This window comes from Hippocampus zosterae, chromosome 17 (genome assembly GCF_025434085.1).
Source record: "Hippocampus zosterae strain Florida chromosome 17, ASM2543408v3, whole genome shotgun sequence".
In the NCBI taxonomy this organism is placed as follows: domain Eukaryota; kingdom Metazoa; phylum Chordata; class Actinopteri; order Syngnathiformes; family Syngnathidae; genus Hippocampus; species Hippocampus zosterae.
The window spans coordinates 8,658,660-8,681,592 of NC_067467.1; the positions used below are offsets into that span (position 1 = coordinate 8,658,660).

A 22,933-nucleotide genomic window follows, 5' to 3' on the forward strand; every position below is an offset into this window, starting at 1 on the left:
ACTTCCTTCGCTTTTGGTTGACACAATATCCTGGATCCTAATCTGATTGATGTCAAAATCTGACAATTCTTTGTCAGTGAACTGTATCCATTCTTATCAAACCGAATTTCAATGCTACAAGTCTACTCAAAATAAGAAGCCAAATGTTTGTGATCTAAATTCTTTATATTTCCCATTGCCCCAAAAGCACTGGAAATCCGTCATAGTGTATCCCATCCTCTGAGTTTTAAATCAAGGAATCGATTTAATTGGACCATAACAACAGTTTATTTTGTCATGAAGACATTGAAATAACATTTGATGAGTGCAAATGTATTAATGCCTTCTGGAAATATTTGTATCACTGTTTGTTCCAGAAATTGCCTATTCTTTCTATTCTGTCAAAAGAAAATGTTTTGTATGATATTTCTGTCAAAGAGTCATTCCATGACTGAAATAAAAATAGACACATCAAATCCAAACCGAATTTCTATGTATTTCAGAGAGAACTATGTCATTTTTCATTCTTGAAATGTATGCTATGAAACTGTGCAGGTTAGTCGAGGAGTTGCCTGTTACCACTTCTCTCTTATGTTAACAATTTACTATGCCAACATGTTTTGTACATTTGAAATTTAATAAACTTTGAAAAATAATTTGTTCACATATTTCGCGCGCTTCCGGAAAAAGGCCGGACGTCATGTGGTAGCCAATGAAATAGCCGATGATCACACTCGCTCAGCCAATTAAAATCGGTCCTGTCTGATCACATGACAGTTTCCCTTTCTAATCCAAAACTTGGTTAGTAATTTGTATCGAACAAAATGACGTCAAATTTACAATGATTTATACGCATTCCAGGTTGACTTTGGTTTTGAAATCGCTGAAATTAAAATAATAGTACTAAAAGGATGTTTGTGTTATGTTCCTCCGACACGACAAAGCAGGCGTGAATGTGACGTCAGAATCAGTGATTGCGAATGCGCGAAAAAAAGGAAAGTGAAGGGACTTCCCTCAGAGACAATTAGAAGTCGTGACGAAACCACCTCACGTGCAACATTTGCTTTTCTTTTTCATGATGTCATTTGCATTCCTAAAATTAATGTTTAGTTAAGTATTGATGACCATGTCAGCAGAAATTATACTTTGACATGGTTGCTAATGTATTCGTCACTGCAGAAAAAAGTTTGGTGCTTCATATCACATTACTAGTTAGTTAATTAAATAGGACTGTTTAACCAGGTCCAGGCAGGTGGGTGTGCGCGGGGGCGTGTTTGGAAAGTGAGAATAGAAAGAGAATTGTAGTTCTTGATGCTCCCGTTTTCTTTTTCCTGTCTGGAATGCTATAAGTGCAAAGACTTTTGTGGCATGTGGGACACATCAGCTTCATCATGTTGGGAGTCAGACGTCCAGAGGTGATCCTCATCCTTTTTGGTGTGTTTGTACCCACGTTCTGCTGCGAGTGGCTAAGACGATACACGGACTTGAGTGACAGGTGTCTGTCTCTGCTATGGGACCTGGTCAGTACAGTATGTCATCCTCATGGTCTTTTGCCTGCTGTCTGTGAAACTAATGAAATTACCTTCCAGGGTGGTCCCATCACAGAAGAGGAGTTTCCACTTCCGTTCCCAAGACAACTTTACAAGCGGGCGGAGAAGTCTCAGGTGAGACCTGCACTTTGACCAGCCAATCAGAGTGCAGACGTTGACCAGTATGTTGCTCTTTGCAGACGGCGTGCAAAGTGACCTTTGTTCGCGACAACTTGGGACACATTTTGGATCTTTACCAGCAAGTCAACACCACCAGAGTGGGCTGGGATGCGGACAACTTGGAGGAAATGCTCATTGTCATGCACAGACAGAAGGAGGAGCTCAGCTTGTGTGTATGTATTCTCTCCTTTCGTATACGTCTAATTTTGACACTAAATGATTGTATAATCAAAAAACAGGATGATTTGGGAGACGCTTGCAATATACCCACCTGTTATGTTCTGTAGACCCTCTTGGGCTTGAACCGACTAGTTGACTTTGCAATCAATTGAGCAACAAATCAATCACTTGACCAAATAACTGCCCATACGAAATCAACTATCGCCATCAATTGACTAGTCAACTAACCCGGCAGTGGACACGACCAACAAAATGTTCAACTGACTATGTAACCAACCGAGTGAATTAACAAACCTAGAAAGCAACGTATCAACTAAACAACCAACCAATTGATCGACAGAACAATTAACTGATGAATCAATTGTACCAACAAGCTCTCTCTGCTCATGGGAGGAGTGAACAGAGTGCAGCAACTCGTTGACTTGTCGACTAGTCAAGGCGTCAATGACTTTTCTAGGTTGAGGTCAATGTCGATGAAGGAGTGACCCAGCTGGTCAACAAATAATCGAGAATCAAATGAAGTGGCAACCATGTGATTTTAGATCTATCAAATTTCATCTGTGCTGTATGTACACTACACATACAGGACATTTGACAATAAAGTTGTACTTGATTTCGTTGCAGTACATCTGAATGAAAGATGTATTTTTTTCAACCAATTAATTGATGGTCTATATCGATGGATTCTAAAAATTAGAACAGTGGCTTAGTGAAATGACAACTACAAAAAATACTCTATAATAAATAATGATAAATGGCATGTCATGGTCAGGTCAGGTCATAACTGCATAACTATAATTGGTGATAGAAAATGACAAGGGCCAGGATATTGAAAAAAATGAATCTGATTGGGATTCAGGATGAGGAATTTTAGGAGAAAAAGAATTTCAGAATAATTTTAGAATGAGGAGACTGCATATCCCTTCTTAGTTCGGGAGCTTTTTTATCTCTGCTTATTATCTGCACTCATGCAGTATGTCAGTAGCTGTCAACTTCATCATCAACCGTATTTCTTTTTCTTTTTCTTTAGGTTTCACGAGCGAAGACCGACGGCTGTTTTTCCAAAGCGCTGCGCCGCTACTACGTTAGACTGACCAATGCTACTCTCAACGGCACTGTGAGTACTCTTTGAGTTACAAGTAGTGCAGAGGGTGCGCGAAAATGCAATTCAGTGTGTGTATGTGTGTGTGTGCAGGATGGTGACAGCAATATGTGGGAGTTGATCCGGAGCGAAACCAAAATGCACCTGCAGCAGATGCACCTGCTGGTGGCTGCCATGTGACCTGCCGCCAGCCGGGGGCGCCGTCTGACCACGTTTCTACTGCTCTACTTGTCATATTTATGATCTATTTAATATTTATTCTCTTATTTTGACACAATGAAAACGTTTTTTACAACAACGTCTCCGGTTCATAATTTAGTCTTTGCCCTCTTTGACTGTGGACACAGGAAGTGACATGCTAGCATGAGTCAGAATTTCATCTTGAACCCTCTCAAATTCCCTTTTTTTCCCTTTTTCCTTCGGCTCTCACTTTTTTTCCCAATTGAGTTGGTGGTGAAAACCGTTAAGACATGAATTATCTTGGGTTAACTTTTTCTTTTTCATCCAGAGCCGACATTTACACACGAGCGTGTAGAGAAGACTAGCACATTCGTGTAGTCCATTGCCGCCATCTTGTGGCATTCCTACTTGAATTCAGTTCCTTTTTGGGATGAATTCAATGACTGGGAGACTTCTGTCATGGCCTCGATCCCAAACGCCAGTCACAGCGGGAGAAGCGAAGGTTGTACTCGTATATGGTCTGTGTCAAACCCTTTCCCACATTGGGGTGTGACTCACAAGCAGGCATTAAGCTGGTGCATGTTTTCAAGTTGACTTGGGAGTAGTTTGGGGGGCGCTGAAAATGGCGGTTGGTCAAGGCGGAGTCTATTTCCACTTGGGGGGGGGGTGATGAGGTCACAGGGGCGGAGCCCGGCCACAGGATCGGACATAATTTTCGGGAAAGAATCCCTGCCGGTCGCGCAGGATGCCCTCATACCAGCCGTCGTCGTGGCGATCAGTCACATAGATGACATCGCCTTCCTCCATGGACAGTTCGCCGGGCTCGGTCGCCTCATAGCGGTATAGCGCCATCACTGGACACACGCGAGTCAGTCAAACTTCACCGGTTTGACACAGTGAACAAAAATCTCACAAATCCATTCAACTGGAATCATCAAGATCTTAAGTTATCATTTAGTCACAAAAATCTATTGCTATAAATCGCCACATTCTCATGGTTAGTATGACCGTTCACTGGGTTTTTGGAGGGGGGGGGGGGTTGGAAGGGACTCGTTATTTTTGGCGGCATGGCTCAGTGAGAGTGGTTGTCTCCCAACCCAAAGGTTAGTGGTTCAATCCCCGGCCATTGCGACCATGTCGCACTGTCCTTGAGCAAGATACTCCAACCTCAGTTGCTCCTGATGTTGCATCATTAGTTAATGAGGAGACAGTGTAAAGCACGTTGCGTAACAAAGTGAAAGTGACAGCCCATTTATTCGCTGAAAAAACAAATGACCCATTTGCTGTTTCGGCCACAGCCTTGTCGAATAATAATTGTGCTCGTTAACATTATGTAGCATCACATTCCCTGCACTGCAACACAGGGATTCAAATGCCATCTAGTGGGAGAGCCCTGAAGTGTTCTGCATGTCACTATACAACGCTAGCTGAAAAAGGCAAACAGTCACCCTTATCCTGATCTGAGCAATCAGGTAAAACTTGAGCGCGTGTTTCAGTACCTTTCTCCAGGTAATGCGGAGGGGCACCACCGAGCTCCTCAACTGTCGTGTCGTCATTCAACGGCGGTGGCGGTGGAAGGGCTGGTAGCTCCAGATCTGATAGCATAGCCAGGGGACAATGTGAGTTACATCTCGGAGTGAGTAATTGGGACAGCGGAATGGGGCTTCAAAGTTCACAGTTGGCCAAGCCAAAAGTCAAAATCAAACGCCAAAAGTCAGTTTATCACTTGGCCAGTAGAATTATGGAGCAAGGTCATAGCACATCTCACCTCCGAGAGTCCACGACACGTGTGATTGTAGCAATAAAATTTAGTTAGGAGCCTCAGTGAAGGTGCGGTTGTGGTGCAGTTTGCAACTGGAGCTCTCCTTACCCAGATGCTCCAGATGAGCAGGCAGGCCCAGCCCAGCGCAGGAAGAGGAGGAAGGCTGAGGGGGGGCCGGATAGGAGGGAGGCGGGGGAATGAGCACCGGCAGACGGGTAGCAAGGCGGGCAGGCGGGAAGAGGCAGCGGCTGTGGCGGCGGGAGGCGGGGCCCGAGCGGACCCTCAGCGACACGGAGCGGGTGGGGGGCGGGCGCGCTGCCTCTCCGCCTGCGATCGCAAGCGCAGCAGATGCAGAAGAGCAGAAGACAACGAGAGGCAAAATTTGTTTTGTGGATCGCCACAATGCATCATGGGAAATACTCCAGTTTTGAGTGCCGCTCAATGTTGAATCCTTTCCAAGGTCACTCGGATTGGTAATGGTCAAGACCCAGCCTATGGAATTTGCTCTCCAAAAGACATTACTGATCCTGATAGACTTATCGTCACTTGTTCAAATTTCGAAGGTCAGAACTGTTTTGAAGTTCCAAACCACAGCGGACCTGGATAGTTCCTCACGACAAATGCCTTTGTAGTTTTTTGGCGAGACAGGAATAAGTGATTCATGTTTGTGTGCATGTGTGTGATACCGTCTAATTCCTGGGTTGGTGAGGGAGGGGCCGGAAGCTCTGGCTCTTCAGTGAACGGCAGAGGAAAGGTGTGATCGTGGTCTGGGGGAGGGGGAGACGGCGGGGGGAGGCTGCTCTCCTCCAGCACTGCAGAAAGGCAATGATGTCATCAGCATCGTTAGCATTATGGTGGTCAACATCATCAACGCGCTCATTGTGATCCTTCTTGTCATTATCACATTTGCATCATCATCATCAGCATCACTATTATCAATGGACCACTCATGAAGTAAAATTAAGTCACGCCGCCAAGGTGACTCTCCTCACCTGTTTCTAAACATGGGGGTGGAGTTAGTGGAAGGACAATCGTGGTGGGCGGTGTCACTGATGGAGGGAGAGGTGGAGGGGGCGGAGTTAAAGGCATTGCAGAATCCAATGGAAGGGGCGGAGCCACGGGCATCTCAGAAGAATCGGGCAGAGGGGGCGGAGCCATTGTTTCAGCAGAGTCGATCGGATGTGGCGCAGCCACAGAAATCTCCGACAAATCTTCTGGCGGGGGCGTGGCATTCCCAAGTAGCGTCGTGATTACGTCACTTTCAGGTAAGGAAGGGACTGTGGGCGGAGCCACAGCTTTCCCAAACGTGGAGCTTCAAAATAGCAGATCAATCAAATCACATTTGAGCGATAATTCGGCAAAGATTTTCTATCACTTATAAATCTAAAATAAAAGTGTTTCTTTTAGAATAGGGTAAATACAATTGGGGGGTTATTTTTGGGCTGACTTTATTTAGGTTAGATCAATTAACCATTTATTGAGTGAGATTAATGATAAAACAATCCAATAATTTTATACATTTATATGAATCAAAGTGAGAATAAAAGAAAACCCATGAATGGATCATCAATGCAAGTTAAATTGGGCCCCCCCCGACTACGGACCACCCCCTTCCCATCCCCATACAATGCCCATCCCTGTCCTGAGTTATTGAAATGTGCAGTACCTGCCACCAGAGTGCGCCACTGCACACTTGAGGCCTTCTGCTGCAGCTCTGCTGGACCTGAAAACCAAACAAGACCAACAATTTGAAGCTTAAATTGGCAACAGCGAGTAAAGCACAAAACAAAAACCTGATGGATGAGCCCGGCTTCCGGATGGTTCCGCCTCCCTCGCCCGCTTTCCCAGTCAGCTGTTGGAGGGACATGAGGGGGGGCGGGGGGCACGCAAGGGGACAAAAAGGGGCGGTGGGGGTGGGGGTGGGGGGTAGAGGGGGAGCCTTGCAGCATCAATGGAGGCTCAGTCTCGGAAAACAATAAGCGGCAACAAACTAAAGGAAAAAAAAAATCTTCCCACGCTCACCCAACTGTGTGCATGTGCGCATAAGAACATGAGTGTTGCCGCGCAATGTAAAAGAACTTTTAAGGAAGCTTAGTGAAATGTGTGTGGGCAGTATGTGTGCGTGCCATAGAGAACAGGAAATGGCTGGCTGCGGTAGCAGCCACATCCTCTTAGCATAGACGCTGACTCTGTTTTTGTTGCGTGAGGCAAAAAATGTTTAGATGATTGACAGCTGCCCGAAGACGGCGGGGTACCTTGACGCCGTGACCCAAGCCGTCCAACTGCTGGTAGCTGATTGGCCGACGGCTGTAAGGTGGGCACGGCTCCCGAGGCACTGCTGGGGCGGAGATCTTGGGCCCGCGGGGGAGCCGTCGCACTGCCGTGAAGATTCCGATTTCTCTACGGGAAACTTTCTCCCGGTGCATCTTCACCGTCTAGCGTGCAAAAACATCACAGTCACACAAGATGTTTTGGAGTGATTAATAAACACGTCCGCGATTCCATGAACGGTATAATGAACGAGTGTCATTGAACACAACAAAGACTCCTAGCTCTCATGCCATTTGTTCTCATGGCGAGAGGAGCCACAAATTGTACTCGAGTACGAATACTCTTCCTTTTACAATCGGGAAAGTCGAGTAAAAGTCAAAGGTCAATCCCCTAATAATGTGTGTGTGTTTGTGTAATCCTTACGCAACAGACACACAAGAGGAAATTCTTGCAAATAGGGTTCGAGACTGTTGTGGTTTGCTGCAGTGCACCTTGGGAAAAGTGGACAAAGGAGACGTACCTGCCCGATGAGGTTGATGGCCGACTCCATGTGGCCAAGCTGCTGGCTCTGAGCATCCAGTAAATTTAGCACGCTGGTAGCTAGCGTGCTAATTTGGTAGGCGATGCTGGCCAGCGATTGGGCAGTCAGTGACTTGGTCTCCTCCAATGCTTTGGACGTATCATCCCCGGACTGCAAGGAGGACATATCACATAAGCTCTAACTATTCCCCAGGCCTAGTCTAGCATTGTGTAGCGTAGTCGCTAGCACGTGTGTATATCTGAAATACAAAATCGCTAGCTGTGTTTTTGACATTTCCTCTGATGTATTAATTTTCTTGGGAAACTGAAAGAAATATTGACCTTTGTCTCTCTTGGCATTGTTATGACACCCAACGACATAGGAGGAGTACACAATTTTAAGAGTAACCGATTAGCATCTTCTGCAATCAAATGCTTTCCACCGTAGATGAGTAACAAAAAATATAAAGGGGAAGTAACTTCACATGGTGACCCCATTAGACAGCTCTAGAGTTTAATATCTATTACAGACTCACTTGCACTTATAGTATTTGTACTTCCCTATGCATACTTCTTGCAGCAGTCACAAAATTGATCGAGAAGTGGTAGAAGCCTGTCTAGTTGGACTTGTGGGAGGAAGAATGTTTTGTTTGCAGCAGTGCTGTGACAGCGTGGTGTTTGTTAGTTAGTTCGTAGTTAGTTGGTAGTGGTGACTGGCCTGGATGTAGTTCTGGCAGCAGTAATCTGCCACCTGAATGAAATTGTTGTAGTTTTCCACAAGAAGCTTCCTGGACTCGGGAGCCTGGTTGAGGATCTTCGCCACTTCTTCTTTCAACTCATCCGCCTTCATGTCATCCAATCCGCTCTGTTAACAGCACACACAAACGTTCATACACAAAGCATTAAATGGTGTGATTATGTTGAAGATGAAGTCTGGTTCGATGCGATTCTGAAGCACCTGTCCGTCTCGAAGAACGTCTCTTCTCTTCTTATCCTGCGGCTCGAATGATTTGACAGCAGCTACGCTTGCACCTTTGCGTGTGTGAGAACTCGCGTACACGCGCCTTCCCGCGCACTTCCTCTTTGCCTTTTATGCACGTGCATGCGCCAAGCCCAACGCGTCCGAGTTGTGATGCGCTCGACAAAAAAAATGACTCCTCCGCGCCATCTGGTGGTCATACCCTTGCATGCACAGTTTTTCCCAAATCGATTCCTCATTCACTTCTTAGACTCCAAAAAAACTTTTATTCACAACTTGTGTTCACATTCAGCTTTCTTCACCTGTTACTGAGGGTCTAATGTGTACTTTCTTTTGTTACTAAGGGTCTGGTTTGAGTTTTGTTATTATTGAGGTTCATGTGTGTATGCGTGTTGTTCTTGAGGGTCAGGTGTGTTGCCAGGAGCAACCACTGGGTTCCAGGGCGCGTGCTTGCGAGCATTCTTGTCGGTCTTGTGGAGCGGCGTCAGGTGACTGGTCAGGACCAAATCCCTAAAGAAAAAAAATATCTGACAAATGCCTTCCGTGATGGAATGGTGCCTCACCTGGTCCCATAACCGACCTGAACTGCTGGTACGAAGCCACGCCTTGTTGGACGGCCCTCAGTTTGGCGTCGTTCTCTCGTCGGTATTTCAGCTCTGCCTCCACGCTGGCGCGTAAGTCCTTCTCCAACGCCGAGAAGTCGATGACGTCACGCTGAGAAGACGACATCTCTCAATGGTGTCGATGCACACAAGATGGGTCCCTGCTGCCAGAAACGGTGCGCTTACCCATAATGCATTCGGAAATTGTGACGCGCCAAGTCGTGGAAAATCGCATCACTTGACAATCTACGACACACGCTCAGCAAGTGACAGAAATCTAAGCAATAGGCCCCAGAGGACATAGAAACACCCCTGGCCTATACCGACTTAAAAAGAAATCTGCCCATTAGTACCTTCTCAATATGACGACCAAACACAACGAGTCTCATACCTTTCCAAGATGGCGGTCGTGCTCGCATACGCACTGTGGCACGAGGTATATTATTAGGCTTTTTGTTAAGCGATACCGATAAAGTGCTTTAAACCATTCAGTGTGCTGTTATTGGCACACTCGGTTGTTAAAATAATGTTAACACACTTCAAAATATACATAAACACGTCCTTACCAGCCGGACGATTGCTTGATTCAAGTTTCTTTGGCAACTTATTCCCAGGCACTTGTCTGCTCGGACCTTCAATTTGCAAATTACAAAACAAACTACACAGGAATGATTTCTTTTACACCCTCCGCCCCGAAAAAATAAATAAATAAAAATAAACACAAACACGAGCAATTGGCGATTAGCGATAACTGTTGTGGCAAAGCAACGTTTGTGCTAAACCAATGTTACATGTTAGCTTCTGTTATCAAACTGGCGTTATTGTACAATGCTAACTTTCACGCCTTCAAACTATCAATTAAAGCAGTTTTATTAATGAATTTAACGTTTTTACCTGGTCGCTGTCTTTGTTGGCGCTGGTCGTGCAAAAGAAAACTTCGGTTGCCATGACGACGGACGGAACAACAAAGAGGCAAAAAGTCTCCTTTACGCAAGGAATACGTCAAGATGTACGTCAGATAAACGTGTCTTTCGAAGAATGCCATGAATCCTTTAATTTACGATCCTCGAATATATTTCTGTGTATCTTTGAAAACAATAAAAATAGACAGATATTTTCTTTATCGTGTTACAGTCCGCAAACATGCACAACATATTTCATGGTGTCCAAAAAAAAAAAGGTACTGCTCCAGCAACTGAAATAATTTGAAACATGATCAACCTACATTTTCTGTTTGATAATTGGAACTTGCGTTTAAGTATGAATATTTGAGCTTTTTTCTTCTTTTAGTCAAATGTTAACTTTTCAACTGGATCTTGAGAGTCTCGCACTGGACATGATCTGAATATCATCAAACAAAATCAAATCTGTTCATCAGATTATTGCTATTGATCTTATTGTCTGACATCATGTGAACATCTCACATAAACAATGATGTCATGATTTGTCTTTCATATCTTCCTTCCATTTCCTCTTTCTGGGCATGTCAGAGGAAGGTGTGGAAGGAAGCGGCGACTCCTCCAAGTTGTGCTCTTCCTAGCTGCAGCACAAAGCGACGCAAGCGTATTGCTCCCACACCAAGAAAAAAAAATCAATTTTACGTTTCAACGGGATCAATTTTAGTGAGGTAAATTTCATGCTAAAATGTGGCAAGATTAACATCCACATTCATCCTCAAAAACCGAAGCAGTTCATGGCTCGGGTCACTTTTGTGTCTTACAACTCAAAGCTACCAGCAACATAACTGATCAATGCTCTTATAAAACACTGTTAAAAAATAATGACAATAATAATAATAAGGCAATGTTTTTCAAAAGATGACAATTTTTTAACAGATTCATAGGATTCTGTCAGTTATATGAAGTAAAGGGCATTACTATGTTTCCTGGAGAAGTCAAACTTTGGTGAAGGTGAAATTTATCATGTTATTATAACGTTATAATGGGACGCTAAAGTCTTTCAAAAACTTTTTTTTACTCGTGTGGCAGCAAATAAGCTTGTGTCCAAAGCACCCTGCTGGCATTGATGTTGCTCTATCTTGTGGAAGGACCCGCGTCTCTTTTGGAATGCACGTCTCAGATCCAAGTTGCGGAAGGTTGCACGTGCGCAGTGGTGCTACCTCTGCACAAAGACGGTGTGGAACTCGTTGAGCATGAGCTCCACAATCTGGCTCTGGAAGACCATGTGGATGGTCATGTTGGCCGACTCGGTCTGCGGGCGCAACAGCGTGGGCCCGAAGACGATGGCCATGCTCTGGACTGACATTCGGTTGGCGTCTTTGTGCTCCACCACTCTGTGTGCGGAGTGGAGAGTCAAAAGTTAGGAAAGCCTTCAAGTTGGGGGAGACGGCGTGGGATTGGAAGGCGGTGCCGGATGGGAACACGTGCCTGAGCAGGTGCCTGAAGAGCAGCTCCATCGTGTCGTGATTGGGAAGCGGCAGCGAGCGCACCAGGTCCTTCATGTAGGACACGCGCAGGCTATAGTCGGGGATTTCTGCAGGACAAAACACGGATGCCTCAGGGAAGAGTGGCGCATTTGGACAACCGCGTGCTGATGCGGGACTGACGGATGGCGGCGATGAACTTGTCGAAGAAGCTGAAGGGGAAGAGCGGCTCGGGAAGCTCGCGCAGGAACAGCTTGAGGGCTCCCGTCAGCACGTGGATGTCCTCCCACTGACCGTCGTCCACATCCAGATGCTCCTCTGAAAACAAGCGGGGGAAAAACCACAATCACGTCCAGCCACTCCACTTCGTCATCAGCATCAGCTGGGATCAAGGTCCACTATCCAGCAAGAAAACGCAAATGCGGGGATTGGAAAACGAGCGAATGACGGTGTTGGATACCGTGATCGGCTTTGTGTCGCAGCTTCTGGATGACGGCCAAGTTGCCGCTTACACGGTAGATGCCGTCCACATCAAGACCTGAACACACACACGTATGCACGGACGCGCTCACTCACAAACTGCATCAACATCTCTGGAACGGGAATCATCTCAAAAACAAGTGCTGACTTGATAAGGCAGGGGTGGGCAATTATTTTTCCGGAGTGGCCAAATGAGAAGCAGAAAATATTGTGGAGGGCCGGGCCAAAAGTTAGAAATAGAAAATAAAGAAGATATCACAATGTCTTTGTATGCCAGAAATAATATAACATTTGCCTCCACCATCACACTCAGCACCGGTTCTCCTCAAGGATGTGTACTGAGCCCCCTGTTGTTCACGTTCGACACATTTGACTGCTCTCCGACTCTCATTAGTTGTCCAGTTTGCGGAAAGTTTTTAACATGATAACAATCAAACCATTCTAAAATGTTCATTTGCTCGAGCCACAAGCAATTCACTCTGAGCATGGAAATTGCCAGAATCGGACTGAGTAAGAATCGCTTCCTTGTTTTTCAAAGTCTCGTAGATTTGAGTCTTTCCGACTCCAGGAGTCTCCTGAATGTTTTGTACTTTGTTACCCGCTTCGTTTATAATCAGATACATATCACTTTCCCTTTCATGGTCATTACTCTCTCCCTCTTTCTTCGTCTCCCCCTTCCTCCGTGTGCTCTGCAACTTGAATTAACTGTGACATCTGGTGTTGAAATACATGTCATTACAAGTCCAAACGAAATCAATGCAATCAAACCTTAATTGCGCACCAATCTTCGGCGGGCCGGATTCAAAAGACAAACGGGCCGGATCTGGCCCGCGGGCCGTAGTTTGCCCACAGCTGTGATAAGGTGTGCGTGTATGTGTGTGTGTGCTACCTCTCCTCTCCACAGCTTTGATGCACTTCTCCACAAATTTTGGAATGGTTGTGTTTTCCCTGTGACAGAGGGTGTCCAGATGGCAGCCGAACACGTTGTCTGAACAGAAGGACAGCGACACGCCGCCGCGTCACATCGCGCGTGCCTTAGCCACGCGTGGCCACCGTGCCTGGCATCGCTCACCTCGTATGTACCCCTTCTCCTTGACGCTCTGCAACGTGGGCCTCCTCTGGAGGAAGCGTCGCAGTTTTGTGCGAACTCGCGTCTGCTCCGCGTCGGCGCCCGACAAACTTCTGTTGCCTGCCAAGGCACGACAACATCTTCAGTGACACAAAGTTGAAACACGCGCACAGAAAGTAATCACAAGAAGGCGGCGGCGGCCGCTCCGACCCGAGGCAACGAGGGGGGCATGTCTTCGGATGAAATCACTTACTTGCCCGCTTCCTGTCTTTGTTCTCTTTGTCCGAGGCCCCATCGTCATCATCGTCCGACGTGTGCTCGTGATCCTGAAAGACACGCCTCCACATTTACGACTGTGTGTGTGTGTTTGTATGTGTGTGTTTGCACACGCAGAGAGAGCGTGTTTGCCTTACTAGCTGTCTGATGGTGTCCTGTACAACTTTCAGCCAATCAGCAATGATACTCTCTGTGTCGTACTGCATCAGATACTCGCAACCTTGACGAGTCCTCAGCTACACACACAAGCATATCAACAAAAGCCGGAACATCAATGATGCGCAACTGCAGTCTCGAGACTGACCTCCAGGACATTCTTCTTAGACGACTTTTCCTTGGGTGCCCAGCACACCGAAGCTCCTCTCAGTTCCACCGTGTATTCCGGAACAATCTGGGAGCCCTAAGAATGAGTGACAAGACGAGACAAGACGTGAGCGTGGCAGGAGTACTTTTGGAGGCCAAGGTGAAAAGTCAGCCACCATGTTACTGCTGGGCGCAGACTTGGGGTCCCGGTGGAAAGTTAGGATGCCGCCATGCAGGACAGTCCAAGATTGACTCCAGTTCTTCCTGTCAGCACGACAATTGTGATGACAACAATGACAAAAACGAGGAGAAAACAACAAGAAAAAGCCTCACCGGATCTTCTTGCCGTTATCGACTACTTTGGTCTTGTTGACGATACCAGCCTTCTCCAGCAGGTGTCCCTACAGGCATAGACAGAAAGTCACATCATCGCTGTCATCCAATGCCTCGATATGGCCGACCGTCACCAGGAGGCGCCCGAAACCCGGGTTAGTTGAGCCTGTCCAAGCGTGTTCCCACAGCAACCGCAAACAATTGGAAGTGCAAGAATACAACAGCTGCCGGTGGCCAATCAAAGGGCAGGATCTGCGTGTACCTGCTGGGAGTCTGAGCTCCGATCGGACAGATTCCTCCTCAAGCTCAACCTATCACAGAGCTTGACACACAATGACATTATCAGCACGCGGGTGGGTGTGTATGTCTGCGTGCGTGTGTTGGTCGGTGTGTGTTTCAGTGTGCTTATGTGTGTGTGTGTGTGTGTGTGTGTACCTGCGTGGTGTCCGGCGAGTCTCTGCTGATGTCGGCGAGGTTCCTCCAGTGTCGCGAAGCAAACGTCTGGGGAACACAAGCAAGTTTGTCAGCCCGCCGCGAGTCACGTCACACGCGGCAACAAGCCGATGGGCGCCAGCCGCAACTTACGTCCTCGGCCACGCTGTGTCGCCATGCCACGCGCTGATCGGGCTTGCCGTTTGCCATCCGGAGACCATCCTGGCGCTCCAGGTGCGCTCTGGGAATGATGTGCTGCCGGGCATGCTGGGAAACGTCATACAACATGGTGCGGGTTGTCATAGGGACGGGACTGCGATATTTGCAAAACCCCGATTGCAGAGATTTGTGTGCCAGTTTGAGATGCGAGCGATTCAAGTTTTTCACCAAAAACTATTACAAGTTGTCTATTTCAAACACATAGCGACTGCTCACTTAACCCTAACGTACAATGAGAAAGACCACAGACACAGGCTAATGATTAGCATGGACGTGGTAGCATTAAATGATCTCTGCAGAGAAAAGGCGACGGTACCGTTTAGTTGTATGCATTGTTTTTGCATGTGTGTCATTGATATTAAGTCTATTTAACTCATTCGCTCCCAAAGACGTTTTTAGACGTCTTTTCAGACTTAGTTTAGAATTGGCTGGTACTGAATGAGTTTAATGATGAACGGATGTATTTTGTGCTTAACGCTAGGGCTGAAATATTGACTAAAATATTCCCCAATCACCACGTTGGGATTTTTGAGATGGTTTACTACAAATTGTTGCGACTGTGTATGTCTACCAGCGTGCATGCATGTGTGTTATGGAGGAAGGTACCATCATGAAGACGGTGTCATTGTCGGGCTGCGCGTCAACGGGATAATCTTCTTCTGGCAGTGGAGGCTGCAGGTTCGGTCAACACACACAGCACAAGCAAACAATCAAGAGTAAGTAATATAACCCGTGAGCATCAAAGTGCGCCAATGATCTGGTACCGGGCCGTCGACGGGCTTGGTGGGTTCATCGGTCATCGTGGGGGCAGCGTGGGGCGCCGGCATTGGCGCGTTCCAGGAGGTGGCACCAGACACTGGGTTGTAGTAGTAGAGCCTCCCGGAGTTTTGATCCATCAGCTGTTCCCAAATCTCGCAGCCAGACTGGAGGGATGGATAGCCCTTCAGCATTTGACTAAAATATTCTCACTTGTGGTATTCTGGCTCCCTCTCGTGCTATGTGAAATAATTTCTAATTCATGATTATTATTTTTATTTTACTGTTGAGGAGAATATTTTTATCTGTAAAATCGGTTTGTTTCGAAACTTGAATTCAGGTACAGGTTATATTTCACTTTCATTTGCAGCACATTTAACCGAGTCATAATTTAAGAAAGGTTGCTTTCATTTTCCTAGATTTTAATGTTCAAACGGTACTCACAAAAATGTGAAATATATGTTTTGAGAATAATGTGCGAAGTTAAAGCGTCTTTTGTTTTGTTACCTGTGGCGAGGGTGTCGGTGACGACGCGGATGGGACGAGTGACGAGACCGGGGGGGACGACGGTTGCGGCGAGGGCGAGCGTGGGTGCGACCAGGTGCTCTGTCGAGTCAGTGGGTGGAAGTAAAACACCCTCCCACTCTCCTTGTCCGTGTGCATCTGCAACAGAGCCCCTTCACAATAAAATAACCTACTTCCTGTTACTCTTTATATGGGCATTTTCCAGCTCTCCACCCAAAAAAACATTCACATCAGGATGATTCGTGATCTCAAACGTTAACATTCATATTTTAAATGCCTGCATACTGTCCTCAATCAGATGTATGGGCTTCGTCTGAGCGAGAGAGTGATGCAAGAGTCGCTTTTCATATAAAATTTTGACATCAACTTAAAAGCGATCTTTTGTTTTTTTTTTTTTCCTCGGTTGCCTCAATTCCTGTTTGTGCAAGTATCAGATGAGGCCCCAACACTTCCTGCTTTATATTGCTTCCATGAAAATAAAAGCATCATTTTCAAAATAAAAGTCAGACAATTCTTTTCAGGATCCAAAATCTGCACACACTGACCTGCCATCCTTGTTGAGTGGGGCTGAGTGGGGAGAGGCTTATTATTTCAGAGGAGGTGCTTGAAGAGGAGAGGGTGGGCCCTGTGGTGGAAGGGGCGGGGTCAGGTAGCTGCGATGGCTCGGAGGCGGGATCACAGGTCTGCTGATGTCAGGACAAACACACACGCACACACAGACACACACACACACACGGATGAATGAATATTTCAGGCTTCTTTCTCGGGTTTCCCGTGTTAGCCAAAAGGCGTCACCGTGGCGACAATAAGACAAGAAGCAGCCATCAAATTCCTCATCATGCCTCGCTAGCCACAGTGGTGACATCCCATCGACATCAACATAATGGCCTATAGATGCCCCCCAGATGGCTTGTCAAAATGAAGCTACTACCCTCTGGTCAACATAGTTCCTGCTTGGCTCCCACAAGACAAATTCTCTCAAACATTGCTGACAAAACTTCTCCTTTCCTAAGCTCAAGTGCGCACGCATCACCATGCTGATTGAACGTCATTTTTTGTTGTAAAAGATCACGTGACAGCGCCTGGAATGTCGACACCCATACGTCCCTAATTATGAATCAATTATCAAGGCAGCTGTCGATTCATTTGATCATCGATTAATTGTTGATTCGTCGAGGAATCGTTGCGCACCCACAATGGACATTTGTGATGACAGCCAAACTGCTTGTACACGGTGAGCGAATCGTGAAAAGTTGCGGAATGTCGCAGATTGCACATGGTAGGCGGTGGGGCCGTTACCTGATTGGGAGGCGGAGCCGGGTTCAACTCTCCAATCAGAGCGTCCAGGTGCAGATCCTGGATGGACTCATAGATGTGGTTGGACTCTTTTTCCTCTTTGTGCTCCTCAATCTCCTCTGGGTCGTCGCTGTCCTGTTCACTGTCCTCCGTGGCCTCGATGGTTTCCTCTTCCTCTTCCTGTTCCATTTCTTGCCTCCCGGCCACCGCCTCCTCTCTGTCTTCCTGCGAGGGTCCACCCTCGGACTCTTTGAGGGCCTGCACGTCGGGTATGGTAGGCGTGTCTACGGGGATGGGCAGTGTGTGGGGTCGGGCGGCAGGTGGGTCAGCCGGGATGAAACCAATGTTTCTATGCTCCTCGGGCAGTGTTTTCACCGTTACGCCGTCGGTTTTGTCGGCACAGTCAGGACCCAAGGGGGCGCCAGAGTGGCGCGGCACTGTGGCGAGGGGCGGCGGCAGGTCCAGGAAGTCCAGCGGGACGCCAAATGTGGACATGCGATTCTCTGTCTTACGGTAGCCACCGGACATGTCCGGTTTGAGCCGGATGGGCACTTCGTCGCCGAGTTTGCTTCTGGTCCCGCCGGGCTCCTCCAGAACCTTGGGAACGGGTACCGACACGGGGACCGGGGTCACTACCGGAGTGGGGACCGGGGTTGCCTCAGGAGGTGGCGGGTGGGCAAAGTCCAGAGGTGATGGCGCGTCGGGTGGGAGCTCCTTGACATACTTCGCCGGGATGTAGAAGGGTTTGGAGGTGTGGTCGCGCCGCACCTGCCACCAGTGGGCGTTGGTCTTGGCCAGCAGGACGTAGCGCTCGTTGGGCTTGATGGAGATGATGGAGCCATCGCGACCCTTGTACTCGTACTGGAACTCCACCAATACCAGACCCACACCTTCAACAAAACCACAAGACGGGGCTCAAAATCACAGACCCGAATTCTTCGACTTCACTGTCAAAAAAATTCAAGTCATTTGTGACATTTGCGGAGGACGGATGCCTCCGCCAGGTCCATGTATCTCTGATAAGTGGGCATCTCCAAGGGTATGCGCCCGCTTACATAGTGCTCATTTGCCAACCAAAAGAATTCACCAAACCAACCAATGCAGCATTTCATCCTTTTTCTTGTCAAAATGGAAAAAAAAATTGGGGGGGCTTACTCCGCTCCTGTATTTTACTGTTGGTCAGTTGAGGGGCCCTTTCAATAACTGTTAGGGTTGGTGCTGGGTGTCAAAAAGTTTGAGACCCACTGGCTTCCTAAACGCAATCTCATCTCATCACAGAGTGCTAAAAAAAAAAAAAAAAAATGGCTGCTGGCTAATGCTAAAACGAACTCAAATCCGGTGAAAAAGTGAAGCAGACTAACCTTTCCCCAGCAAGGCGGGCGTGGTTGCCATGGTGATAGCAGACTCGCCCCCTCAGCTTGACGGACAGGCGGCCGCGCCACGGGTGAGGGGTGAAAGGTTAAGCGTAACCATCCGCAATCTAAGAGACAACAGGAAGTACAAATATCATCTGAAATGGGGCACCGCGCACACAAAATGGTTGTCGGTGGAATGTTGGAAGCGCTCGTGTCCACCCTGTCATGACATGTCCTAACCTACACTCATTCACACTCACAAACTCACCATGGTATAAACACACAAAGGTGGCAACACGCACACACACCAGTCAATCAAGAACAAGTAACACACACACATACCGGTCGATACACACTAAAACAACAATCAACACACACACACACACACGTTAACATACACACAACAAACATTATAGTCAACACACACGCACAGACCAGTCAAGACACACACCGGTGAACATATTAACGCCAGTCACCACGCAAGTCAACACATAGGCTATTCCATGTATGACGTCACTTCTGTCGCCAAATAAAGATCATATTGTTTCGTGCGCACACACAACACGCAAGCAAGCAGGCACACACACACACACACACACACACAGAACAATAGTAGGAGGTGCAGCTCGGCCTTGTTTTGTTGACAGAGGGAAGTGTCTGCTTCCTGTTCGCCCAAAGCCCCACCCATCGGTCACCACCCTTCGGTGACATCACAAACACGTGCCCGCATGCATACACACATGCACGTACAGTGTGAATGTTTTATATGTGACTTAGTAAGTTAGTGCAGAGAGCTCCGGGTTCAAAGTCTTGTGACTTGTTTGACATGGCAAAGTGACTGACACACTTGTCGATGGTCACACGATGCGCGCCCACACACACACACACACTGTGTTTCCTGGTCACACAACTATAGTAAGACTGCTTCAAAGTCAGATGAAGGAGTTTCGTCCCTTGACTATGCTGTACAAGTCATGCTGTTCTAAGATAAGATAATATATCCTTTATTCGTCCCACACTGGGGAAATTTACATTTTTTTACATAATATCTGCTTTATGGGATGGACTGGTCGCCACTCAGTCGCAGAACACATCTGGAGACAACCATTCACATCGTTCCCGAGTGATAGCAACTTTATAACTCAATTTTACAAGGAGAGTTTTGGAGTAAAGTTGACTTGCATCGCAATGTTACATTCAGCCGCATTTTGCGGTGTGCAGTGGCCTGAAGAGGCAAAGAGAGAAAACTTTGATCTATGGAGGAGAAGCCAGCAACCGCAAGTAAGTTAGCATTGTGCTACAAAACAACAACTTGCAATATGAATATTAGGCAACCTTGGCATCCTTCCGTGAGGTTCGGGTGAACAGAACATTTTTTTCACATATGCCCCATCACTTGAGCTTTTTTTTTGTGTGTGTGTGTGTGTGTGTTTCTTGGGACCAAAAACAAACATTGAACGCCCGTGATCTTTGATTCCTCAGGTGGCACTGCATGAACAATTGGCATCATTGGGCGAAGAATGTCACCACGTTTGCTCAGTAACAATTCAGAAAACCACTTTCAATTAGAACAGTTTGTCGCTACATCTACAGAGGCGAAACGCCGCCGGCTTCTCTGGGCCCGAGCTCACTGATACAAAGTGAAAAAGTGTGCTGGGATCGTACAAGCGCAGATTTCAAAATGTTTTGGGAAATCATGGATGTCGTATCCTCCTGCCAAAGAGAAAAAGGACCATTCAGATTGCTCTCAGCGCACCGTTCAAAAGTGAACATCTGGGATGGGATGAAGGTGTGTTAGAGTCCATGGCCATGGGTAATGTGCATATCTGTGAAGGCACCATTAATGCTGAAGGGCACACACAGGTTTTGGAGCAAATTATGTTGCCATCCAAGCAACTTGTTTTTCAGGGACGTCCCTGCTTTTTTCAGCAATACAATTCTAAGCCACATTCTGCATGTTACAACACAAAAGAGTGAGTACTAGACTGACATGCCAGCAGTCCAGACCTGTCGCCCATTGAAGAGATATATGACACAATATGAAGTGCAAAATGTGACAAATGACACCTGGGATGGGTGAGCAACTGAAGCTGTACATGAAGCAAGAATGGGAAAGAATTCCACCTGCGAAGCTTCAACAATAAGTGTCCCCAATTTCCAAATGCTTATTGAGTGTTGTTAAAAGGAAGAGTGATGTAACACAGAGGTAAATGTCCCAAGTTTGATGAAACATGTCGCAGGCATCAAATTCAAAACGGGTGAATATATGCAACATAATAATAATTTCCCTTCTGAATTCTGATTGTAATTTCCCCATTGCAGGACAAATAAAGGTTATCTTAATAATAATAATATTAACATACTGTATATCAGTTACAATATTAAATATATTGTCTTTGTTATTTAATCAATTGAATATAGGTTGAAAAGGATTGGCAAATTAGTGTATACTGGTGTCATGAACATTTTACACAAGGCCCCAACTTTATTGGAAATGGGTTTGTACGACTGCTGCTATCATTGCAACAAGATACTCCTAGTGCTCTGATGACACTGAAAACAACTGCTGTGGTATTAGATTACTAATTATGACACTGCTTTTATCCTACTACTAATAGTACTGCGATTCTCCCAAAAATATTGCTATTGTGGCCACAATGATACTACAACTACTCCTAACACTATGATACAACAATTAAACAATACGACTATGAGTAATCACTAATACAATGACACTACCAATACTCTGACAGCTCTAGGACTAACATTAGTTTATTATCATTAGTATAAAGTCCTATAAAGCAATTATATATTACTTTAAGATACATGACTTGCACACTAGTAGTTAAATTCTACTGTAAGTACTATTACAACTATAAGGCTAATGCGATATAATACAACTACGAACACCGTGATACAACGAGAATATAACTAAAAGTAACGTAATAGTACTACAGAAAGAAAAGGTAGAAATACTGCTCTTTGTACTTGAAAGCGAGTTCAAAGCATGAAAGGAGAAAAAGGTTGAGTACTTGTACTTGCTTCTTTCTTTGTGGGGTGGCGTGCAGGCAAGCAAACACACCCAACCACACCGCACATTCCAGCCGCACGCGCACACGCGCGCGCGTAGGAGCACAACGCTAACAAGCTAACGCAACACACACGCCACTTAATGCGCTCTTCCTTCCTTCCTTCCTTTCTTTGCCCAATTACTTTGCACAGAAACGAAACTACAAACACAACCCCACGACGAGTACGACACACTAGAGCTCGACAAAATACGCGAATGCACAACTAGTTCCGTGCTGTGTGCGCGTATGTGTTTGTGTACATGTATGCAAGTGTAGTAAAAGAAGTTTAGCGTTACCTCGAGTCCAAGGAGAAGCACAACAACAGCCATGACGGTGGGTCTTCGTGTACTTGTTGTGTACTTGTGAAGTACGTGTGTTTGTGCGTGTGCGTGCGCGTTTGTGTGCGTGTGTGTACGTGCGTGTGTGTGTGTGTGTGTGTGAAAAAATCATAGAACAGGTTCCTCTGTTTTTGGCCCCGCCCACCATCAAGACCTGCTCGCTTCGGTTTGCCCCACTCGCCCCGCCCCCACATCGATATCGTCCCGCCTACCCGGAAATGAGCACTTTTTATTAACTTTTGGAACATTGGAAATACAAACACTCGCAGACAATAATACACATTTGGTAACAGTATGTAAACTAAAATAGGTCTATAAAACAAATAAAGCAATAAACAAAGGGGATTTATCAGTAAAAAAATCGCCATTTCCATTAAAAAGAACACACAGGATCTAAAGGATAAAAATCAAAACAATAGATATTTAGCAATGTCTGCACTTATTTTCCACTTATTTTCTTAGGGCATAAGAAAAACAGTCAGTCAATAATCCCGAGGAGGGTTTACTAGTTCTAAAATTGGCGCAATGTATATGGTACTTACCCATCAACAAAACAATGGTAACCAAGTCCTCAATTTAAAAAAAACTGAAATGCGCGCTCTCTGCTCACTGCTCCGATGTTGACGCTCCCATGGCTCCATCTGACGGCGGAAAGTTGCTCTTGCAGCAGCGGCACCTGGTTGTCCTCACCTGACGTCATCGCTGCCTATCAAAACACAGTAACGCAAGAAAATAAAGTTCAATAATAATAATAATAATAGTAATAATAATCATCATCATCATCATAAATGAAGTCAATTAAATAAAAACAAAC

The 22,933-nt window shown here is 46.2% G+C and overlaps 4 protein-coding genes across 11 annotated transcripts; 1 reads left to right on the forward strand and 3 right to left on the reverse strand.

The window, feature by feature from the left end:
* Positions 1–1,118: 1,118 nt before the first annotated feature.
* LOC127590396 (interferon a3-like) lies at positions 1,119–3,150 on the forward strand. The gene is made up of 5 exons (XM_052049921.1): positions 1,119–1,499; positions 1,569–1,643; positions 1,709–1,861; positions 2,899–2,985; positions 3,064–3,150. Exons 1-5 carry the CDS (start codon positions 1,371–1,373, stop codon positions 3,148–3,150), a joined length of 531 nt encoding a protein of 176 aa, XP_051905881.1. The 5' UTR covers positions 1,119–1,370.
* Positions 3,151–3,445: 295 nt separating this feature from the next.
* On the reverse strand, positions 3,446–8,779 carry LOC127590392 (abl interactor 1-like). Of its 3 annotated transcripts, none has more exons than XM_052049913.1 (10): positions 8,454–8,779; positions 7,704–7,874; positions 7,168–7,347; positions 6,706–6,764; positions 6,579–6,635; positions 5,905–6,224; positions 5,599–5,724; positions 5,021–5,239; positions 4,650–4,745; positions 3,446–4,004 (listed from the first exon to the last, which is right to left on the reverse strand). In XM_052049913.1, exons 1-10 carry the CDS (start codon positions 8,550–8,552, stop codon positions 3,826–3,828), a joined length of 1,506 nt encoding a protein of 501 aa, XP_051905873.1. In that variant the 5' UTR covers positions 8,553–8,779; the 3' UTR covers positions 3,446–3,825. The 3 variants fall into 3 exon arrangements, with proteins under 3 accessions (XP_051905873.1, XP_051905872.1, XP_051905871.1); XM_052049912.1 differs by having other exon boundaries at positions 8,421–8,779; XM_052049911.1 differs by lacking the exon at positions 8,454–8,779 and adding an exon at positions 8,045–8,077.
* A 140-nt stretch (positions 8,780–8,919) lies between these two features.
* Positions 8,920–10,246, reverse strand: ccdc103 (coiled-coil domain containing 103). Of its 6 annotated transcripts, XM_052049918.1 has the most exons (4): positions 10,178–10,240; positions 9,850–9,915; positions 9,262–9,444; positions 8,920–9,191 (listed from the first exon to the last, which is right to left on the reverse strand). In XM_052049918.1, exons 3-4 carry the CDS (start codon positions 9,408–9,410, stop codon positions 9,047–9,049), a joined length of 294 nt encoding a protein of 97 aa, XP_051905878.1. In that variant the 5' UTR covers positions 9,411–9,444; positions 9,850–9,915; positions 10,178–10,240; the 3' UTR covers positions 8,920–9,046. The 6 variants fall into 6 exon arrangements, with proteins under 6 accessions (XP_051905878.1, XP_051905879.1, XP_051905876.1 ...); XM_052049919.1 differs by lacking the exon at positions 9,850–9,915 and having other exon boundaries at positions 10,178–10,246; XM_052049916.1 differs by lacking the exon at positions 9,850–9,915 and having other exon boundaries at positions 9,262–9,447; positions 10,178–10,241.
* Positions 10,247–10,312: 66 nt separating this feature from the next.
* arhgap27l (Rho GTPase activating protein 27, like) lies at positions 10,313–22,255 on the reverse strand. Its single transcript, XM_052049910.1, has 21 exons — positions 22,078–22,255; positions 18,717–18,835; positions 17,359–18,245; positions 16,605–16,745; positions 16,042–16,197; positions 15,543–15,701; positions 15,385–15,450; positions 14,713–14,826; positions 14,563–14,628; positions 14,390–14,449; positions 14,128–14,195; positions 13,971–14,058; positions 13,796–13,891; positions 13,629–13,727; positions 13,469–13,541; positions 13,219–13,335; positions 13,036–13,134; positions 12,127–12,204; positions 11,850–11,984; positions 11,671–11,776; positions 10,313–11,576 (listed from the first exon to the last, which is right to left on the reverse strand). The coding sequence occupies exons 2-21, from the start codon at positions 18,745–18,747 to the stop codon at positions 11,399–11,401; spliced, it is 2,817 nt and encodes a 938-aa protein (XP_051905870.1). The 5' UTR covers positions 18,748–18,835; positions 22,078–22,255; the 3' UTR covers positions 10,313–11,398.
* Positions 22,256–22,933: the final 678 nt, after the last annotated feature.